We start from the raw sequence: 19,567 nt of genomic DNA, 5'->3' as shown, positions 1-19,567 counted from the left end.
GGTACGTCGACTACACTCGCCCTGTCGGCCCCGGACGGCTGAACGAACGAACGGCGAGACGAAACACAAGCTCTGGTTGCAATCCTGCGGGCAGCACTGCGTGGTAGCTTTGCTAGCATGTTATCGTTCTACTAAGAAAATCGTGGAAGGGATGACGAACATTCCCGGCAAGTGATTATATACAACGGTCACGTGACGGATACTGTATCTTTACATCAGAACTAAGACTTAGAAGTCCTACCCCATGTCCTATAAAAAGATGAGGACCACCGCTGGGCATCCGCAAGTTCTACCGGGAATCCCATTTCAGACACTCCTTTGCCTCACTCATTTCCGTTTAGATGCGCTTGGAGGCGGTGGCAATAGTGGGAACCCGCCTCCGCCTCCACCACTCCCCGTCGTACTACTTTCAGATGAACCTGTTTCCAAACCAAACAGGTTCTCTCCAAGGGCGGCTTTAGCGCGGCCAGGGATTGCGATGGAGAATGTTTGTCCTTCCTTGAGGCTGTAATCCTTCTTTGGCCCTGCGGGCAGGTGAGGAGAGGGGGAATCGCTCGATGTCGAAGGAGGGCTAAGGCTTGCTTTGTAACGCCTAGTCAAATTGTTTAATTAGTGGAGTTGCAAGTACCAGCGGTGCATACTTTTCGTAGTCCTGCAAAGCGACATCTGTAAATATCACGATCGGTTAAAGCAACATGAACGGTAAAACAGCATAACCCACTAAAGTCGAAGCTATCTGTGCGTTCGGCAAAGCCAATGCCAATATAGGCCTTCTTCCCTTCGTCCTCGACGCGCACAACGAAATATCGAGAAGAATCTAGGACAGCCTCGACGGAGGGCCGCGTAGGATGGTATTCTGCTTTAGCAAATACTTTCAAGACGTTAGAAAACGACCTTTGCGTTACACAATTTACGTACATTCCCCTGGATGACTTGGTGTGAGTTGGAATTTTGTCACTGCATATTGAGACGCCAACTTCACCAGTTTGTGCATCCTCGAACTGCAAACTTACGCCCTTGGAGGTCTCTATGATTCGGAGGCGACCTTTCCAGAGCGGTTTGGCAAGATCCCCCCATTCGTTGGCACGATGTCCTTCGTTGGCTTTCAAGGGCGGTATTTTGTATACTATATCGAACTGTCAACTGCGTTCTTGTGATAATCTTGTAGACATACCAGAGATCTCACGAGCGATGTACAGAATTGACTCGATATCTTCCTCGAAATCCATTTTGATGAAGGGGGAACGAATGAGTGGGTATGTGGGATGTAGTAGTACAGCTTTTGATCAGTCAATGACTCGGAGGTATATACTCAACGTGACATAAAGTAGGTAGATTGTCCCATCACTGTACTGCACTGAAAATGGTCGGGCCACCTACTCCTCCTCCAACTACTGCCGCAGAACTTCGCGATGAGGCTCGAACGGCGGCGTCTACCACTCACCCAGCCACCACCGCACCTTCCACAGCATCTCAGCCTCGACCTGATAACTTTCAGTACAGATTTCCCGCAATTGTCGAAGCAACTTCCAAGAAAGACTACAAACGATTGATTCAGATAGCCGAAGAAACTGACCTGAATGTACGATTGCCTCAAACTGTGTACCATTATGTTGATTGTCAATTCATATCAGGCAAATGGTGACCGACAGCCAACACGTCTGCTGATAATAGCGCCTCTCGTTCTCGCGTATTTGATCTTAGACGATCTGTAAGACCACAACGAAACCAATTTCGTAAATCGCTTCAACCGTTTTTGCCAGTGCTCCTGCTCGGTATGTTTTGGCAAGGCTACCCGAAAATCTTGCATCCCTGCCTTTGACGAAATCGTTGGCGGGACTTGCTGTGTCGAGCGTAAACAGGCAGCATGGTAAAGTGTATGCTCAAGCTGAACACATCTTCAGTCTTGTTGCCCAGCCAGATTTCATCGACAGAGAACTGGCGTCGGTGCTGGCGAGTTTGATTACGGCGTTCGTGGGTGAGTTGCCTCTACTGCGAAGTATTTGTTCATAGCAATCATATATTTGTTGTAGCCGAGTTTCGCCACAGAACTTTTCTCCTTCTCTCCAAGGCATACACGTCTCTGCCGCTATCTCTCGCGCAAACATATATCGGATTGACCGCTAAAGAGATTATTACTGGTGCGTATAGAGGATGCCATTTTAGCCTCGATTTCTGACATGTTTCAGAATCTGACAAATTCGGATGGGTGTACGACCCCTCCACACAGATGCTCCAACCATATTCAAAGGCCGAGCCTTCCAACAAGTCAAGTAGGCGATTTCTTCAACTACCAGCATTCCCGTCCTCCTGACACGTACTTTAGCCATCACAACAACCCCGTCATCCCTCTCTACCTTCCACCTCGTAGCGGACAGTGTAGGCAAACTTGAGTTTTGACGGCGCCAATTAGTATACTGGCGTGACATGTGGTCGTCCTATGCCTGCAATGCCCCTTCACAATACCTCATTGTTGATCATCGGCGTGACGACGAGTGGAGAGTCGCTCAAAGGCAAAATTCATGGGCGATTGAGTCTTCCGATGGCTGTTAAGCTGATGCGTAGAAACGGAGCATAATCCGGCTGGGAGTACATCAATTCTGTCTGCGCAGTCGTCAACGTGCTGAGCGATTCATGATATTGAGCATTTCATGAGGCTCTGGTGTCATGTCTGGGACAAGGACACCGTTTTTCAAAAATTACATATATGGTAACTACATGTAAAGATTATATAGGGTTGTATAGTGTAGTGGATTATTGCGCTTTTTTGATCTCCTTTTATGGCCAACCTAAGTTCAATTCCAGTGATTGACATCTTTTTTTTTTCACAGAGATAATTGAATCACAAATATGTATCTTGTTAGAAACTTGACAGATTGCTATGAAATTTTGTGAAATATATCCTCTCCCTATCTACACCGCCGTTTGGGCCCCAGGGTGATGGCAGAATGCCGAAATTCCTGATCGGCATCAAACCGCTCCCCTGTCAGCTACACAATTGACAGCTGTTGGGCAGCCTGTCGGATCTCAGCTGGTGACGAGGAGTTTGATTTCTGGGCACCAGCCCTCGTCTAAATCTACTCACCAGCTTCACCCACTGAAATCATGATACCTACATATCTCACTGAAGTACCACATTTGTTTGAAGGGCATAGTAACTAGTAGCTCTTAATGCATTGACTTTATAATTTCTCATACCCCTTCGTAACAATAAAATACCTTACAGCAGAATTGTCCAGACGAACAGAGAGAGATACATGTGGGAAATATGTTCATACTCCGCAGCTTCAAAAAGGGCATAAACTGTCGTCAACAATCCATTGCCTCCCTTGTCACGCAACAACAACCTCGCAACAACTTCACCACTCCATCATCGTTTCCGACCGCATCATGCCATCTCTGCCGTCTCCAGTTTCGCCAACGCCCAACACACACGCCAACACTCAACACATATGACTGACAAAGTGTGGATGGGGTCAAGCACTGCCAACAACACACTCGGACACGTTGACTGCCCACATCCCCCACACCAGCCACGCATGGGTCGACGCCAACTAGCTGCGACGTCAACACCACCCGACCAACTCCGGCATCATGTACGACGTTCCCTCGCCTGCCACGTGGAGCTCTCTTGCTTGGTAAGTTCTCACCGCTATGGGGGTTGCTGCCCTCGCCGTTTGTTTGTCCAAACCCTGCCAAAGTAAGTCACTAACGACAACCTATCCTGTCTGCCTGCTAATGTGGACATTCTCTCTTTAGACTTCTTCACCACTGGCCATCACCTCCACCACCAATTGACGAAGGGGGCATATGAGATCACAATGACTTGAGAGTATCACAATAGCAGGGAAGGGAGTTATGGGTGAGTAGTAGCATATAACTAGCCTCTTCAGTAGTACCGGTAATTTCATCGTGTTATTGAGTAACAATTACATATCATTGATTTTTCTACATTATGTGCTTGGATTGAGGAGGGAATTGAATGGGATATTGAGTTATTGAATACATGGTTGCCATACTGTGATATGTACCCTCTCTACATATTCACCCACAATGACAATAGTCAGAGCGGTCAGCTGGAAATTGGCTGGACCTGACAGGTTTGTGCCAGCTAGGCTGGCGGCAGAACCCTATTAGTTCGATTTTGAGCTGGCGGCCACAATCCGTCACACTGGTGACAATGTGGGAAAATGTTGAGGAGACGCCGCATGGCCCAGGTGGCTTCCACATCTGGCCCAAATAGTGGTGTACCATTTAAAAATGGGGCAGGGACCCATTGGGGGCCACAACTATGAGGAAACAGATTAGATATCATGAGTAAGTCTTCCCATCAGCATGCATTTTTACACATGAAATCACAAGACAGGAGATTAGGCCAAGAGCTCAGATTAATTGCAAAGCAGATTTATGTTCAAGTTCCTCATGTTGAGCTAACAAGGACAGAGTACTGAAAATTACAATGAAGAGGAATAATGATGGCTCTAGTGTCATGTCTGGAACAGCTGAGAATGTTTCAATTCTTTTCAAAAATGTGCATGTAAGAAGCAGGGTACTTTACACTGATTATATATGTAGAATTATAGATCAACAGCAAGGGTTGTTCAATTATGACAGATTTATTGTCAACTTTAGATGGATTTATTGTAACACAGTCCAGATCTTGAGATTGTTACAAATTCTTTTTATATGAAGGTCAAGACTATGTGAGGAAATATTAACAACATACCAGCACTCCTGTATCAGCATTTTTAAAGCAGTACAACTTTTTTTTTACCCATTGATTCTGTCTTTTTGTTGCCTTTAGTGCATCAACCTGCCATTAGGAGGAAGAAGTGCATGTAAAGTGCTTTCACATACTCTGAGATATTCTACTAGCATGGACACATACTTTGATGAGCAATTGCAACAAGTGGAACTGACTTTATGCTCAGAACAGCACAAATTCTCTTTTCAATGGTTTAAAAATGCATTCTAGGTTCATATTAGTGTATCCTATAATTCCCACAAGGTAAGTGAGCTATTCAAATATTTTTCTGGCCTGCGGCGCATAGCACAGGGAGAAAAGCCAGTAGGAGGTCAACTGCTTGAGTAGCTGCCTATTTGGGCGTGGGTGTGAGATTGATCGCTTATGTCTGTTTTTGGACGACCTTATGTCTTTTTTTGGACATGTCTCAATATAGACATAAATTATGTCTATATATGGACATAAGGTGTCCCAGACATGGCACCAGAGCCTTTCATGAACCGTGTACTGCGGTTGGCATTAGCTTTCTCCCTCGTTTCTCTCATGAACCCCTCCATCGCCGTTGCTTGGAGCAATACCAATCGATGTGTTCACTACGTAGGCGAGGAAGCAATCCACTGAGAGCATGAAGGTAAAAAAAATGGGGGAAGATGGAATACTAAGAGTTAAGTGACCTGTCCTGAAAGAAATGAGAACTCTCAGATGGGCTCGCTTGATGCAAGACAAAAGTGGGCATTGAGATTGAGTTTCCGCAGATGTTACTTACAACGAGATGGCTCTGAATATTTTGATTGCCAAGAAGTGAAGCTGTGTTGTCTCTTGGATTGGTGGCTTGATAACTTTGTGAATTACCAAAGGTTGTAAAAAATAAGACGGTACATATTCATCATCATTGGGTAGGCGCCCGATGAATGAATTATCGAGGTGTATGTTCATTCACTATTGATAGAATCTGGCCACAGCCGATACCCTTATTTCTTGTAGTAGAAGGGCATGGCTATGCTGCCATATTCATAGGCAATATCACCGGGCTCGTATGTTGTGGGCGTCCATCGTTTGATTTCGGACAACACTGGACCAATACGATCCTATCGCAGGTCTCAAGGCATAGAGGTCCTATAGAAGATTGATCTAACTGTATACCTGAAGACCGTTGTCCAAATTTCCTTGTTTGCACAAAATAGCCATTGTAGGTAGAGAAACCCTTCATGTGGGCGGCGCACCTTGAGCAGCGCTGCATCGGCTTTGAATTCCCCTAATGTAAGTTCCCGAGCAAACTCGTGGAACAATGGACAGCAGCTTGCATCGCCCAAACATCACCCAAAGGTTTCTATACCTAGAACGGCTGTTTAGTTTTTAAACAAAGGTGTTCGAAAGAAGTTCGAAGTGGCCAACGATTATGCAGTCGGAAACTATTTTGAGATTCTCCAACACCGACGAAGTTATGTAGGATTTATTGAGCACCTTTCATCTTTCAGTCGATTAGATACGGGACAGGACAGTGTCTTGTTCGTCTTCCTTGACATTGGGGTGAGAAAAGAGCAGCGATGGGTCACATGACCGTATGTATTAGGGGGGATAACAAGGGATAACACTGCTGACCTGCTGCCAACACAAGTTTTTGCGAATATCCTCCAATTATACTCAAGTTCGGTCGCAAGATGCCTGCCAATGTACCATCGAATTTAACAAGCTCCGAACCTAGTTCTCAAATGGTTACAATCAGTTCGATGACTCCAGTAGGTGCGGTCCAAGCTTTGGCAACATAGACCTCATCATTTATAACTTTCCGTCCTACCCTCCCAGTCTTCCTCAGACGCGTCGCCGGAAAAATGGCATGATCTACAATTCTCTTGGGCAGGAAAGATTTTGAAATTGCAAATTGCCGATTCAGACAGGTCGCGTGCTTTAAAGACAATGTGGACTGCATACTCACTTACGAAAAAAGAGTTTTTGATCTCAAGTCATCTCTTTTTGAGTTGACCAAAGTTCCGTTCGAACGACAGAAGATCCTTGGTTTAGTCAAGGGGAAATTACCTCCAGATCAGGTCCGGATGTAAGTGCACCTACTGTGTTTCGTGAATGCCTTTGTCAGTGACCTTGCCAGCTCCGATCTCGGTTTGGTTCCAGGCAAGAAATTTACCTTGGTTGGAACGCCTGAAGGCAACGAGATCAAAGATCCCTCGAGTCTGTACCACACTTCCTTACACTGATTGACGCTATTGACAATTTGACCAGAGCTAGAATTTCTTCCGGACGTGTTGAATGACTTGGATGTCGATTTGGTTGAAAATTTGGCGGCAAGTACTGCATATCAACAAGATAAAAGGAATATCCGCAAAGTCAGAGAGGCAACCGAGAAACTACAGGTCAACATAATTCACCCTCTACGTGAAGGAAAAAAATTGCTGGTTTTGGACATAGACTATAGTGAGCATTTGAATCTATGTGGATTATTCGTTTGTGATAATCATTGCTAGCCATATTGGATACGAAACCCCTTACGTCTGGAAGTCTTCCGCCCGCTGAATGTGCACGGCCCCGCTTGCACGAATTCTTGGAAGCCATATACCCCCATTACGACAGTGAGTGCCAAGTGACGTTTCAAGAGAAGTTGAGATTAAATAATCCTCGAATGTAGTCTGCATCTGGTATGACTATCCTTTTTAAGGGTCATAGATTACGACTTCGCCTTAGGTCGCAGACTAGTTGGATTTGGCTTGAAACCAAACTTGTGGAACTGGGAATGGTAGGATCGAACAGAAATTACCAGGTAGGCGTCACTAGCATATTGTTTTCAATGACAGAACCTCACAAACTACCCTCCAAGATCTCCTTCGGTGAGCAAAAAAGCGCCCCGCCAAAGGCTTGCTAACACGTGTTGTAGTTCTGGACAAAACATGTATGTTTCCCGTCTTTACGGAACGAGATGGAAAGCCCTGGTCACATTCTGTGAAAGCTTTACAAATAATATGGAACCATTTTTCTCAGTTGTACGTATCATCTATTGCCGTCTTCGTCACAGCTCTGATCGCGGGTGGTTTTTAGCAACGCTGCAAACACGATTCACGTTGACGATCTTGTGAGTGACCCTCCCAGTCTGGCGTCTGGACCAAAATTGAAAGCTTCGTAAATCGGAAGAGTCGGAACTTTGCACTCAATCCTGGTGAAGGCCTGAAAATCCATCCCTTCAAAAATGCGCACACACAAGACGCTATGGCCGACAGGGAGCTTGACAAGCTCAGCCAGTACATGCTGCACATTGTGAATATTGAAGATTTCAGAACGCTGAAACACAAGGTGGGTTTGTTGTTATATTTTGCCAATATTGAGAGTTCTTAGTTGAGCAGGAGTGGAAGGCTGTCGTGAAAGTTTTGTCTCGTCTACACTAGCCTCTATACACCCAAGAGACAAGAGTGCTGCTATTGGTTCTGCGATCATATACCCTGATGTAACACACGTCTTCTTTCTCTGGTCTCCGTCGTAGTTCTCTTATTTCCTTAGGAGATTACCTTTTTGTACATATGTATACCGCTCGCCGTTACCCGGTTCCCGAGTTGCATGTCCTACCTATCATAACGAAGTCTGACTCAGCAAGTTATACTCTGCCCCCTGTTACTATGCCCCTACAGCAATGCCCCCTGTCGTTGGACGCGCAAGTACAACTTGGGTCCGAACTCTGCTCCGCATGTCAACATCCCATTCCTCAATGGCTCAACATCAACCTCCGCGCCCGTCTGCGAGTTTGATCGTTGTCAACAAACACAACGAGATTCTACTCGTCCAACGCAATCATGCGGCGCGATCTTTTGGTGGAATGCACGTACGAATCACTTGTTGAGCTTGTACCAGTAATTAGCGACCATTTCACTTACGTCCAATGATAGGTCTTTCCTGGGGGAAATGTTGACAAGACACAAGATCAATCCCTGACAATGACCGCAATACGGGAAACATTCGAGGAGTCTGGTTTGTTGCTAGCATCGTCGGCTTCTGACACAACGGCATTGAGTTCTTTGTCGGACTCTTTGCTGGATGAAGCCCGGCATGCGATTCACCAACAGAAGCTCAACTTCCAAACCTTCCTCACGTCCCACGATCTGAAAGCCGACCTGGGTTCATTGTTGCCGTTTACCGAATGGATTACCCCTGTTGGTGCTCCTCGGTAAACTGGCCGCTCTCAGCCTTCTCTATCCCAAGCTCATTGTAAGTTTGAATTCTAGGAGGTTTCATACACGCTTCTATGTGGTCTTTCTTCCCGCTTCTCCATCGTCTGGCTTTTCGTCTGGCGCGAAACAAGATAGAATCCCTAAACCTGGTACTTGTTCCTCTAGTTTCCAGCACTGAGAGCTTTATCCATGCTTAAACTAGATGGAGGTCGCGAAGTTATTGCAGCCCGCTTTCTCCACCCCATCGAAGCTTTGACTGAGTTCCAAAAGGGCGAAATCAGTTTTATGCCGCCACAGTTCTACATCTTGTCAACCCTCGCCGATATTCTTCAAGGGACCACCAATACCCGAGAACAAAGAGCTTGCGTGGAGGCTCTTTCAAGTGGTTTATTTGGACGTATGGTGATCAATCCCCTTCGTCTGCGAGAAGACGAGGATGGTCGCACGATTCTGACTTACGAAGGTGATGAGTCCCGAGGCGGACCGAACGGACGTCTTCATCGAGTCTTTTTCAAGATTGGAAAAGCTGGGGTATGCCCTTTGCTTGCTAGTGATCAGGATTGTCAATTAATTTAATCACTCAGGCCGTGAATGAGATGTCACTGGTTAGAAATTTCGACATATTTTCGGAAATAGACGCTCAGGCGCACAATATACCACCGAAACTCTGACCATTATGTATTTATGGTATCGTATTCATGTAATAATGCGGGGTATAACTAGCCACTGCAGGATGGAAATATGAAATAAGATCTATTGCAGGGGAAATGTGTAAGGCTACAATTTAGAAACGTCCAAGGGGTAAACTATGAATACAGAAAAGTCAGGGCGCCAAATTAGTTGTGGGATAGTTAAGGCAGTGGTAAAGACAGTGGGACAACCGCAGGTGGGGCGATTATTCATTATAAAATTGATAGTCGTATTGGACAGTGGAACCCCAGAAGTCCGGCTCACAAGCCCCAACGGCGGTTTCCCCGGACCCGCCCAAGAGGATGGAGTGGACATCAGAAGACGTCGCTGCTGCCCAACTGGCGACACCGGCTACATTGGGGTTTCCATTAGTCAAGAACGCCTTGTAGCGTTTTTGCATCTCGGTAGTGAGAGCTGATTGTGCGGATGTAGGATTTGATGTCGTGCCAAACTGGTGAGGAAGAACAAAAATTACAATGTCGCCACAGCTATTGCAAAAAAGAATGCATACCACTATTTCAATATCATCTTGATGACAAACAATTCCCGGTCCATTGCAAAATGAGACTGCACTGTTACCTGGGTAAGAAGTGCCAACGACGTATTGCCCAACGTAGGCAGCGCCTCCATGCTGGACCCAGTTACGTGCGAAGGTCCAGCTAGAACATCTCCAAAGGTAATCTGTACCCACAACCTGTAGTTGTGTGCGAGCATCCACTGATCCATCCAGCGATGAAACGGGTGCATAGTTCGGGGATGATACTACTGCAGGCGTTCGGCCGCTACCAAATGTGGCGTCACAGATTGGCTGGAATGCCGCTTCGGGCAAAGGGTCTGGGAATGCATTGTAGATAGCAAACCCAGCCTCTTGGGCGACGGTAGAGATCAGGAGAGGCTTGTTGACAGCTGGAAACGGCGCTGTCGAATCGAGGGGTGAAGTTATAAAGTAGCCGTCCTTGACTGGTCTGATGGGCTGAGCGTTGCCCGCAGCGGGGTCGAGGTTGATAGCATTGGAGAACAAATTCATCTGAGCACCTAGAATGGAATTGAGGGAAAGACCATTCTGACATGCTGTGTTGCTGGCGTCACAATTGATTAGGCTGTTGAAGTTGTTCTGCAGCGTTTGCTGTGTGGCCGTAGAAAGAAAGCCATAATTCTATGCAAGCGTTGGTAGGTTGACAAAAGAGAACAATTCAATTCATACCATGGGATCAGACTGGAGGATTGCAGATTTGAAAAGGGACGACGCGGACGGAACTGCGAGGAGCGCCCTGATCATGTTGGCTCCGCTGCTCTGGCCAGCGAGGGTGATTTTTGAGCTGCTTCCACCGAAAGCCGGAACGACCTTCTTCAAAAACTGCATAGCAGTGACGAGGTCTTTAACAGCGAGGTTTGTACCGCCGTTGGGAGCCATAAATCCCAGCTAAAATTGGAAACAAAAATTAGGGACAATGGTGTATCAGGCTTGCATTCGACGCACAGCTCCCAAACGGTACTGCACAACGGCAACAATCGATCCAGTGGCGATAGCAAGCTTAGAGCCATCCAAACCAGGCCCAGACGCAGAACCCACAATGAACGAACCGCCATGTACCCTATAGTATGGAGTATAAAACGCTGTAGAAAAGATGAACAGAATAACATACCACATAATAGTGGGAGCATCGCTAGCTGAATTGAGGGAAGGTGGGACGTATAATACCATTGACAGACAGTCTTCTGTGTAGGCTGAAGAGTCGACGCCTGGTTGAGGACAAGCCAAGGGAAGTGCTGAGGCGTTTGTCGCTCCGTTGCTAAAAGGTGTTAGAGAAGCGACTTGTGAAGGACGTGGGGTGCCTACGGCAGATTCCATGTGGTGACGATGTTTGATGAACCCCAGCGAGGTGCGGAGGCATATTTGACGGCAAATCGATAGGCTCCCAAGGGATCTGAAGCACCATTGGCGGTGCCCAAAACTGTAGCACGGGTGGTGGCTGAGAGTGCAGCAGGTGGACAAAGGAAGTTGCAAGCGATCGGGAGCTGACAGAGAATGTCCAAGGGGTTGATATGGGGGATTGTCAAGCGCTGAGTGGGGAGAGCCCAAGCGGGAAGAAGGAAGGTGAAAAGAAAAAAAACGGGGAGCATGACGAGGACGAAGAAAACGTTGAAGGCATCTGCTGCAAAGGTGTCGGGTTTTATAACTTTCTATGAATAAAATCTATCGTAACCGATATCGCAACAGCACGAACATCAGATACATCAGGGTCCGAAAGCGGAAGCAGCACACCCATTTTGGGATATACAATCCTTGTTCCTAAACAGGCCATTGTTCCTATTCGAGGCTTAGCCAAGCCTTACCACCTGCTAACAGCTGCAACTTGGCCGCCTCGAGTCCAACTTTATTGGCAGCTCATTGCCGAAGTCCAAGCCCATCCAAGACTTCTGCCAGGGGCAAGACACAGTGAGCATGACAAAATCCACTCTCTTTCCAGAACAACGGATGTTTGTCACCGTAGGCGGGGAAAATCAAAGATCCCATCGAAACATCTTCGCTCTATGACAGCTCCGATAAAAGTGTAAGAACTTGCTTCTCGTAACTGCTTTGCGTTCACTCATGCAACCGAAGCTTGACCGTCGGCTCAGTCGTTGGCTCCATTCGAGAGCTTTTTGCTAAGATCAAGGCCATTGATGCGAAACATGGCAAATTCGACCTTGTCCTCTGTATCGGGGACTTTTTTGGGCCGCCGGAGGCGTCTGCAGACGTTGTGAATGACGAAGATGAGACAAAACTGCTGCTTGACGGAAAACTTTTGGGTGCGCCTGATATCTTGAAAAGATATGTCTGTTGTGATTTGGACGCGTGTTCCAGCCCCCATCGAATGCTATATCATGCAGGGAGAATATCCATTACCAGAAGCTGTTGTTCAGAAGTTTGCAATTACAGGGGGTGAACTTGGCAAAAATGTGTTTCTGATGTGTGAGCGTTGTACTTTTTGGGTGCCAATACCCCCTCAACCCGTCCCCAACAGCCAAGTCTGGCGTCATTTCGACTGCTCATGGTCTTCGCATTGCCTGCCTGGGAGGAATCTACGAACCAAACATATATGACTCTGCTGACGCCGCCCCGGTCTGCGTCGTCTTCGGTTCTTCAAGTAATTTTGCTGACGCTCGACATGTTAGGGCTTCTTGTCTCCTTTCTTCTCAGTCCAAACTGTAGAGCGACTGTTGTCCAACTCTTTGGCTCAGTCAGGTACAGGCAAAAATTACAAATCTCTTGCTGCCATCCAATCCGCAGCGACCTCTTCTTCACTCATCGATATCCTGGTGACCAATGTTTGGCCATCTGCAATATCTCAATTCTCGTCGGTACCTTTTCCAGGCACACGCCTAGATTCTGTGGGCGCCCCGCCTCTTGACAATCTCGTCCGTCATACAAAACCCCGATACCATTTTGCAGCAGGACATGGGCAGCAACCTAATTTTTGGGAAAGAGAACCCTTCCTCTGGGATGACGAGGCTGGCCGTCTCTCACGTTTCGTAGGCCTCGGTGCTTTTGGGGGAAAACCATCAATAGGAAAGAAGCAAAGGGTAGTTTCGATTTTTCATTGTGGGAAAAAAACCTGATCATGCTCCTTGGACAGTGGTTCTATGCGTTTTCCATTTCACCGAATACTGCAGGGCCAGTATCGCTTCCACCTAATGTCACCAAGAATCCCTTCCTCGAATTTGCGCCTCAGGCCGTGAAACGCCCCTTTGAGGCCACAGAGGCCGATAACTATATATTTGGCAACGTGACCCAACCCGTAAAGCGCAACCGTATCGGTACGCCTATCTTTTTGCTAGATGGAATTGCTAGTTCAATCAACTATACAGAGAAAGGCGAACCTGGTAAACTGCCTCCTGGCTACAAATGCCGAAGGTGTGAATCCACTGAGGTATTATTTTCCTCTTTTCCTGCCTTTTTACCAAAGCATTTTGCCCATACGATCCTCGTAGCATTTCATCAGCGAGTGCCCTGAAAGAACGAAACCACCAGAAGGTTACGTATGCAAGGTATGCAACACAGTAAGTTTCCTTGAGTGCTGTTCAGCCCAGACCGCTTGAGACTCAAGTGTTTCCAAGCCAGGCCACCTTGTGCGCGATTGTCCAACGAGGGATGCTAGAGGCGACACCGGTGGCAAGAAACCGAAACCAGGCTATGTCTGTCGTGCATGTGGCAGCGAAGAACATTACCTTGAAGACTGCCATGTAGCGAATCAACAACTTAACCAAGGTCAAAGACGCGGGAAGCGTGGGCCGGTCAAGGAGATAGCGCGTCCGTCTCGCCTTTCCTGGTTCCGTTCTCACGTCTCTGACATCCCATTCAGCTGACGAGTGTTGGTTTTGCTTGTCAAATCCGAATCTAGCGTAAACTTTCAGCCTACAGTATCGACTTGGATATGGGCGCTGACACTCTTACCAGGAAACACTTAATTGTTGCAATTGGCTCCGAATGCTACGTCACCCTGCCAAAAGGCCAGATTATTCCTACTCACCCAGTAAATAATCAATTCAGGGTGCCTGGTGGAGGGCATGTGCTTATCGTTCCCATCACACATTATCCTACATACTCAACAATTCCTTCTGACTTGGCACCATCTATTCTTGAGGAAACTGAACAGTATGTTTAACGCGTATCTAGTGAAGCCTCAGCTGACATTTATTTTCAGGTATAAGACTTCCTTGCAAGCAATGTATGCGAAACACGGGGAATGCGCAGTTGTATTTGAGGTAGGGCGATTGAGCGCCAAAGGAGGACATGCACATGTCCAGGCTGTTCCGATACCTTTGTCCCTCAAAGATAAAGTTGAACAAGCGTTCATAACAGAAGGTAGGCAACTCGGGATTGACTTTGAACCAGACCCCGAGGCGGCCATGGAAGCTTGTGCAGGTGGAAAGGGGAGCTACTTCAAGGTTGACCTTCCAGATGGTCGAAAGATGGTGCATCTCATGAAAGATCATATCCCTTTTAGCATTCAGTTTGGAAGGTGGGCTTATTTGTATTGGACAGCCTGCATGGTAGACTGACCTTCAGTCTTAGACAAGTTTTGGTTTCCCTCTTGGACATGCCGAATCGACTGGATTGGAAAGCGTGCACGTTATCGGAGGCAGACGACCGGGCGGATGCTGAATCCTTCAAAGTTGCTTTTGCACCTTTCGATTCAAGTAGCTAACCAATCCCTTCATCCATATTGTTACAACATCAAATACATCTTCTGCATCCTTCAAAACTGCGTATCTTTCTTCAAACCTATGTATCTCTCTTCCAACCCGATTCAAACGAAGAACTCGGGTATCCTTCATGGAACCCCCCATATTTGTTCATGAGGAATGAATGATACTTAACTCTGAGCAGGTTCAGGGTCCTCCTTCTCGGCAGTTTTGTAACTAGAGAGCACAAGAATACGACATCAGTAGATATGTCTAGAAACGCGAGTGGACAACTGACCCTTGACCAAACGTGTGCGTACTCTTCTTCGCCTTCTCCAAAACACGACCAATGGCATCAAGACCTGGATAAACATGTTTAACGGCAAAGCGGCGAGAAGTATCCCAAGAAACTCTACCTTTATCAAGATCCTCGAGTGGTGGCCCGAACGAAAGACGGACAAAGTGGTGGCATGGAGAACTGAACAGATTCCGGCGGTGAGAAGGGTTAATGTCGAAGAAAATGCCGGGTATAACTATAGTTTGCTCCTTGAGTAGTTCCTCGAAAAAGGTCTGATGAATTATCAATGAGAAAAAGCATCCTTTCTGAATCATTAATTTTTTTTACCAAACCGTTGTTGAGAGGCGGAGGAAGTTTCTCGAGATTCAGCCAAATGTAGAATGTGCTAGACGGAGGGACGTCGACGTCGAGATGAAGTTTCTTGAGTCGAGCAAGCACATGATCGCGTTTCGCTTTGAAATGCTTCTGAAGTGCGACCTACAATTCACGATTTGTGAATGTGTGATGTTGTGAAGAAGGGAGAGAAGTACCTTTTCTTTGGCAACCCGGTCGGGATCCAGCAGCGGAATCGCTGCAAGTTGCAATCTGTAAAGAGGAACAACTCAGTCAGAAACTCGATTGATACAAGCACAATCTTACGGGTGATTTGCACCACCATCCAAGAATGAGCCAGACTGGGAGAGCGCGGTGATCAAATTCTTCGGACCAATGACCCAGCAGACGCGCCAACCAGGAAGGCGCCAGTTCTATATATGAACATCAGCAACGGTTGCTTGAGAGTGAAAATATGACGGACCTTGGTCAAACCGTCGATGATAACCACAGAATCCTGTAAAAATAATTTGTAAACATTATATCACTGTACAAATATTGGGTGACTTGCTTGGTTCACATCTTCTATATACTTTGCAGAGGAGATGGACTTTCCGTAGTCGCTTTCATTATCTGGGTAAATGTACCAAGAGTAAAACTGATCGAAAAACAAGGCTTGTAAGTAAGGGAAAAAACCAAATCAAATGATCGTACTTCGTCTAGGATGACGGTCACGCCCTCCCGGCCTATAGAAACAAGCTCCTTCAGGTCATGGCCCCTATTTATAAACAGTAACTCAGTGGGCAGCAAAGCAATGAGATGATTGAATCCAACTTGATAACCTAACAAACGTGTTATCACTGAGGCCTTACTGCTGAAATGTTTCGAACTTACTTGTCCTGTAGGGTTTCGAGGATTGGAGGCTAAAATTACTGCTAATCCTTGGTTTCGAATATCTTTCTGTATTTTGAACAACGTGAATCAACGAGTGGATGTATGAGGAGTCTAATACCTTTGTTTGCTCAAGGTCAAGGCGGTACTTGTTCTAAGGCAATCATCAGTGACGCTCGTTCCGCCGGGAGCTTATCTACCTTTGGGTCGAGGCTGTGATGCAATCGTTAGATCTGCCAAAAGGTTGAGCCTAAGCTACATACGCAGTAGGGACAGGGACCAAACGCTTGAATGCGCTAAGGACCTGATCATACGCCGTGTAATCAGGGATTTGGTAGCTCTGATGAAAGGTGAGTGATAATATAATGATGTCGAAAAGTTGAATTTACAGTGTATACGTCTCCAATAACCGCCGCAAGACGCGATAGACCTGCACGCCCACCAGGGACGATGCAAACGTTCTCGTAGGTATACTGGCTCTGCTTTTCTCGACGGTATGTATGGTTATATAGATTGGCCACCGCCTCACGCAAGCCTTTTTTCACAATCAGGAGACAAGAAGACTGTAGCGATTCTGATTTACCTTTGACACCAGTAGTCGGGGCATATTCAAGGGAATCCACGGAAATGGGAATGGACTCTGGGCGGGGTGGGGCATCCGGAATCGGGCCTACCTCAGGAGCTCCTTGACCGAGATTAGCCCACTCATGAGAACAGGCGTAATTGAACCCGTTGGCGATGGCACGATCAGAGCAGTAGATGACACCTGTACTTCCAGGGTGCTCGATTCCAGGAACGGTTTCTTCGTCCTGACATACAACGGTCTAAGAAGCAGAACAAAACCGATGAGGGTCAACAAACTGGGTTAACCGTCTGAGGGGAGACGCCTTTGGGTTGATGTCCTGCGGCTTGGCGGAAGATCTGAAAGATAAGATAAGAATAGCAATGGAAGAGCAAAAGTTCAAGCAGACCTGATGGGCTTCGGACTCCTTCTCATGTTTGTGATGTTTGATGGCATCGCGAACCTGGTCGACGATATGAGTGAACGATTTTACTCGGGGAATGTGGAAGTGCATGATAGGGGAAGAGACAAGCGGAAAAGATAGGCTCACGGAATCCTTAACATGCGGCGGTGGCGTTGCGGTTTCTAACTTTGTTGCGGGACCATCAACCATTGTGTACTGGTGGCGAAAAAAAAAAAGGGTTGAGAGGAAAGAGAAACTGGATGGGGAGTGTGAGGTCAGATTGCGAGAGACAAATAGAGAAGACAGTACCAGGGTCCAGCAAGCAAAGAGGGCGAGCGGTCTATTTATAACCGTGCACGACACACATGACCATTGGAGTGGTCAATAAATAGCCGTTGAGTACTCGTCGATAGCACGTTGATAGCTATTGATAGCAAGCACCAATAGACGCTAAAGCGCTATTGTGATCATGAGTACTACTTATGACGTAAGTACTTGCTACGCGAGTAGATCCGCACAAAACATTGGCACACACTGCAGTATGTCTTCCGTCCTCTTCCTCATTACTTATGGCTTCCCATTCTCGCTTCATTCGTGAGCCCAAAACTGTTGCCGTGAGTTTCTTCTAGCACTACAATTCCACCTTGGTTTCATTGCCATTCCCAGATTGTCGGTTGCCCTTTCAGGTACCTATCTAATATTTCTCTTCATCTTTCAGGTCTGACCCATCATTTAGTGGTGGTCAGGCATGTCGCTTCATCCTCAGAATGAGCATCTTATTGACCTCCTCTAGCCCAAACCTGGCGTCGACAAAGGTCCGATCCATCTCGTAGAGGCTGGGCTAATCAGTCAGTTTGAAGGCCTTGGATGGAACGTCAAGTTTGAAGGTCACCACCAGTTCGAAGACATCAAGACCAACGACGACCCTCCGGTTGGAATTCTAAAGAATCCGAAGCTAGTTTCACGGGTTACCGAGTCGATTGCGAAGGTTGTCGGCGAGCATGTCAAGAACGGAGAGTTAGCTGTCACTTTGGGTGGAGACCATTCTTTGGTTCGTTAGTCGTCGGCCATTGGCGACTCATCCTTTGAATATGACTTGTAGGCCATGGGCACCATTTCGGGGACACTGAGGTGAGTTCGTTAGCTTTTTCTTTCGTTTGTTTACTTAGCCCCCTGTCTAGCACCCATCCTGAGGCCTGCGTCATTTGGGTTGACGCGCATGCGGATATCAACACTATCGAATCCACAGGATCAGGTGAAGAATTCACAGGTAGTGAAGACACGAATCAGAATTAATAATAGGTTGTGGCAGGAAACATCCACGGTATGCCCGTTTCATTCCTACTTGGACTGGGCAGCAAAGTCCCAGAATTCTCTTGGGTGAAGCCTCTTTTGAAGCCGGAAAATCTCGTTTATATTGGTTTACGCGATGTTGATGCCGGTGAAAAGGCTATTTTGCGCGACAACAAGATAAAAGCTTTTAGCATGCACGAAGTTGACAGGTACGGGATAGGAAAGGTGGTAGAAATGGCGCTGGACCACGTCAATCCTAACCGAGATCGGCCGATACATTTGAGTTTTGATGTGGACGCGCTGGACCCTACAGTAGCACCCTCCACAGGAACTCCAGTGAGAATGAATAACACTGGTGCTGAATGTTGCTCATATCATGAGATATAGGTTCGAGGAGGCTTGACCTTCAGAGAAGGTCATTTCATTTGTGAGGCCATCTATGAGACCGGCTTACTGGTTGCATTGGATTTAATGGTTTGCATACAATTTTGGGGTGTATTTTCCGATGAACTTACTCTTCGAATATAATAGGAGGTCAATCCTTCCCTCGAGGATGAGGCGAGTGTGAAGCAGACAGTTGCCGTCGGATGTTCCTTGTTGAGATCAGGACTAGGTGAGCGTTCTGTTCATATTTGGGACACCCAGCTCATCATCAATGTCACTCTGCAGGAGAAACACTCTTGTAAATTTGTTAACCTGATATCGGCAGCATTATAGATATCACTGGATTTGAATGTACTTATACTTGTTTGATAGCTCAACTGGCAGTTTCCACATGCATTCGCTAACCTCTCGAGACTTTGTCTGACGTCGACGCTCCTGTGTAGGCAAAGCTTTGATTTATGAGAATTGACTTTTCCAAAACCTCGACGTGCAAAAGTTTCTACTGCTTTCTGTTTATCATCGCCTCTGTTAGGTCTTTCACCCTCGGCCAGTCCATGGTTTACGGTAATCTTGCGGTAAACATCCCCCGTACTTGACAAGGCGATCTTGCAAGGAGACGAACGAGCATGATTGATCATAAAATGAAATTATT

General features: G+C 46.7%; 9 protein-coding genes across 9 annotated transcripts; 6 read left to right on the top strand and 3 right to left on the bottom strand.

The window, feature by feature from the left end:
* Positions 1 to 143: 143 nt before the first annotated feature.
* On the bottom strand, positions 144 to 1,273 carry LACBIDRAFT_306108 (uncharacterized protein). Its single transcript, XM_001874874.1, has 5 exons — positions 1,175 to 1,273; positions 974 to 1,126; positions 722 to 859; positions 642 to 666; positions 144 to 592 (listed from the first exon to the last, which is right to left on the bottom strand). Exons 1-5 carry the CDS (start codon positions 1,227 to 1,229, stop codon positions 328 to 330), a joined length of 636 nt encoding a protein of 211 aa, XP_001874909.1. The 5' UTR covers positions 1,230 to 1,273; the 3' UTR covers positions 144 to 327.
* A 90-nt stretch (positions 1,274 to 1,363) lies between these two features.
* On the top strand, positions 1,364 to 2,400 carry LACBIDRAFT_306107 (uncharacterized protein; the record flags this gene model as incomplete). Its single annotated transcript, XM_001875415.1, has 6 exons — positions 1,364 to 1,582; positions 1,635 to 1,711; positions 1,764 to 1,978; positions 2,034 to 2,141; positions 2,190 to 2,273; positions 2,327 to 2,400. The coding sequence occupies 6 exons, from the start codon at positions 1,364 to 1,366 to the stop codon at positions 2,398 to 2,400; spliced, it is 777 nt and encodes a 258-aa protein (XP_001875450.1).
* Positions 2,401 to 3,351: 951 nt separating this feature from the next.
* LACBIDRAFT_306106 (uncharacterized protein) lies at positions 3,352 to 3,956 on the top strand. Its single transcript, XM_001875414.1, has 2 exons — positions 3,352 to 3,700; positions 3,760 to 3,956. Exons 1-2 carry the CDS (start codon positions 3,453 to 3,455, stop codon positions 3,812 to 3,814), a joined length of 303 nt encoding a protein of 100 aa, XP_001875449.1. The 5' UTR covers positions 3,352 to 3,452; the 3' UTR covers positions 3,815 to 3,956.
* Positions 3,957 to 6,405: 2,449 nt separating this feature from the next.
* On the top strand, positions 6,406 to 8,136 carry LACBIDRAFT_306105 (uncharacterized protein; the record flags this gene model as incomplete). The annotated part of the gene is made up of 13 exons (XM_001875413.1): positions 6,406 to 6,483; positions 6,551 to 6,642; positions 6,693 to 6,800; positions 6,852 to 6,931; positions 6,983 to 7,174; positions 7,225 to 7,329; positions 7,386 to 7,395; positions 7,442 to 7,517; positions 7,575 to 7,584; positions 7,632 to 7,737; positions 7,793 to 7,826; positions 7,886 to 8,044; positions 8,095 to 8,136. 13 exons carry the CDS (start codon positions 6,406 to 6,408, stop codon positions 8,134 to 8,136), a joined length of 1,092 nt encoding a protein of 363 aa, XP_001875448.1.
* Positions 8,137 to 8,378: 242 nt separating this feature from the next.
* LACBIDRAFT_306104 (uncharacterized protein) lies at positions 8,379 to 9,584 on the top strand (the record flags this gene model as incomplete). The annotated part of the gene is made up of 5 exons (XM_001875412.1): positions 8,379 to 8,567; positions 8,632 to 8,909; positions 8,968 to 9,062; positions 9,116 to 9,444; positions 9,498 to 9,584. The coding sequence occupies 5 exons, from the start codon at positions 8,379 to 8,381 to the stop codon at positions 9,582 to 9,584; spliced, it is 978 nt and encodes a 325-aa protein (XP_001875447.1).
* Positions 9,585 to 9,808: 224 nt separating this feature from the next.
* Positions 9,809 to 11,455, bottom strand: LACBIDRAFT_306103 (uncharacterized protein; the record flags this gene model as incomplete). The annotated part of the gene is made up of 5 exons (XM_001874873.1): positions 9,809 to 10,054; positions 10,115 to 10,759; positions 10,808 to 11,026; positions 11,084 to 11,198; positions 11,250 to 11,455. 5 exons carry the CDS (start codon positions 11,453 to 11,455, stop codon positions 9,809 to 9,811), a joined length of 1,431 nt encoding a protein of 476 aa, XP_001874908.1.
* Positions 11,456 to 12,209: 754 nt separating this feature from the next.
* Positions 12,210 to 14,795, top strand: LACBIDRAFT_244678 (uncharacterized protein; the record flags this gene model as incomplete). The annotated part of the gene is given in 13 exon segments (XM_001875411.1): positions 12,210 to 12,347; positions 12,366 to 12,396; positions 12,452 to 12,559; positions 12,612 to 12,725; positions 12,788 to 13,170; positions 13,224 to 13,373; positions 13,458 to 13,517; positions 13,579 to 13,647; positions 13,705 to 13,897; positions 13,950 to 13,989; positions 14,045 to 14,242; positions 14,292 to 14,609; positions 14,663 to 14,795. Coding segments are annotated over 13 exon segments (1,935 nt in total), but the record flags the coding sequence as incomplete, so codon positions are not given.
* On the bottom strand, positions 14,794 to 17,046 carry LACBIDRAFT_176573 (arylformamidase; the record flags this gene model as incomplete). The annotated part of the gene is given in 15 exon segments (XM_001874872.1): positions 14,794 to 15,009; positions 15,071 to 15,134; positions 15,189 to 15,342; positions 15,398 to 15,547; positions 15,601 to 15,655; positions 15,710 to 15,816; positions 15,867 to 15,899; positions 15,963 to 16,040; positions 16,097 to 16,160; positions 16,217 to 16,224; positions 16,277 to 16,342; positions 16,356 to 16,394; positions 16,533 to 16,613; positions 16,663 to 16,808; positions 16,857 to 17,046. Coding segments are annotated over 15 exon segments (1,281 nt in total), but the record flags the coding sequence as incomplete, so codon positions are not given.
* Positions 17,047 to 17,789: 743 nt separating this feature from the next.
* LACBIDRAFT_176615 (arginase) lies at positions 17,790 to 19,310 on the top strand. The gene is made up of 10 exons (XM_001875410.1): positions 17,790 to 17,852; positions 17,905 to 17,924; positions 17,975 to 17,984; positions 18,032 to 18,289; positions 18,341 to 18,369; positions 18,420 to 18,493; positions 18,551 to 18,867; positions 18,919 to 19,005; positions 19,063 to 19,144; positions 19,201 to 19,310. Exons 1-10 carry the CDS (start codon positions 17,808 to 17,810, stop codon positions 19,215 to 19,217), a joined length of 939 nt encoding a protein of 312 aa, XP_001875445.1. The 5' UTR covers positions 17,790 to 17,807; the 3' UTR covers positions 19,218 to 19,310.
* The last annotated feature ends 257 nt before the right edge of the window (positions 19,311 to 19,567 follow it).

Source organism: Laccaria bicolor, genomic scaffold (assembly GCF_000143565.1).
Source record: "Laccaria bicolor S238N-H82 LACBIscaffold_2 genomic scaffold, whole genome shotgun sequence".
Classification (NCBI taxonomy): domain Eukaryota; kingdom Fungi; phylum Basidiomycota; class Agaricomycetes; order Agaricales; family Hydnangiaceae; genus Laccaria; species Laccaria bicolor.
The sequence above is the reverse complement of the archived record's forward strand: the minus strand, read 5'-3'. Positions and strand labels throughout refer to the sequence as shown.

Coding starts and splice junctions, on each gene's coding strand:
- LACBIDRAFT_176615 (XM_001875410.1), top strand. CDS start 17,808: ATGGCTTCCCATTCTCGCTTCATTCGTGAGCCCAAAACTGTTGCC. Junction 18,370..18,419: donor ACCATTTCGGGGACACTGAG/GTGAGTTCGTTA, acceptor CCCCCTGTCTAG/CACCCATCCTGAGGCCTGCG. Junction 19,006..19,062: donor TGGTTGCATTGGATTTAATG/GTTTGCATACAA, acceptor CGAATATAATAG/GAGGTCAATCCTTCCCTCGA.
- LACBIDRAFT_306106 (XM_001875414.1), top strand. CDS start 3,453: ATGACTGACAAAGTGTGGATGGGGTCAAGCACTGCCAACAACACACTC. Junction 3,701..3,759: donor TTTGTCCAAACCCTGCCAAA/GTAAGTCACTAA, acceptor TTCTCTCTTTAG/ACTTCTTCACCACTGGCCAT.
- LACBIDRAFT_306108 (XM_001874874.1), bottom strand. CDS start 1,229: ATGGATTTCGAGGAAGATATCGAGTCAATTCTGTACATCGCTCGTGAG. Junction 1,127..1,174: donor CATCGCTCGTGAGATCTCTG/GTATGTCTACAA, acceptor AGTTCGATATAG/TATACAAAATACCGCCCTTG. Junction 860..973: donor TGCACAAACTGGTGAAGTTG/GCGTCTCAATAT, acceptor TATTTGCTAAAG/CAGAATACCATCCTACGCGG.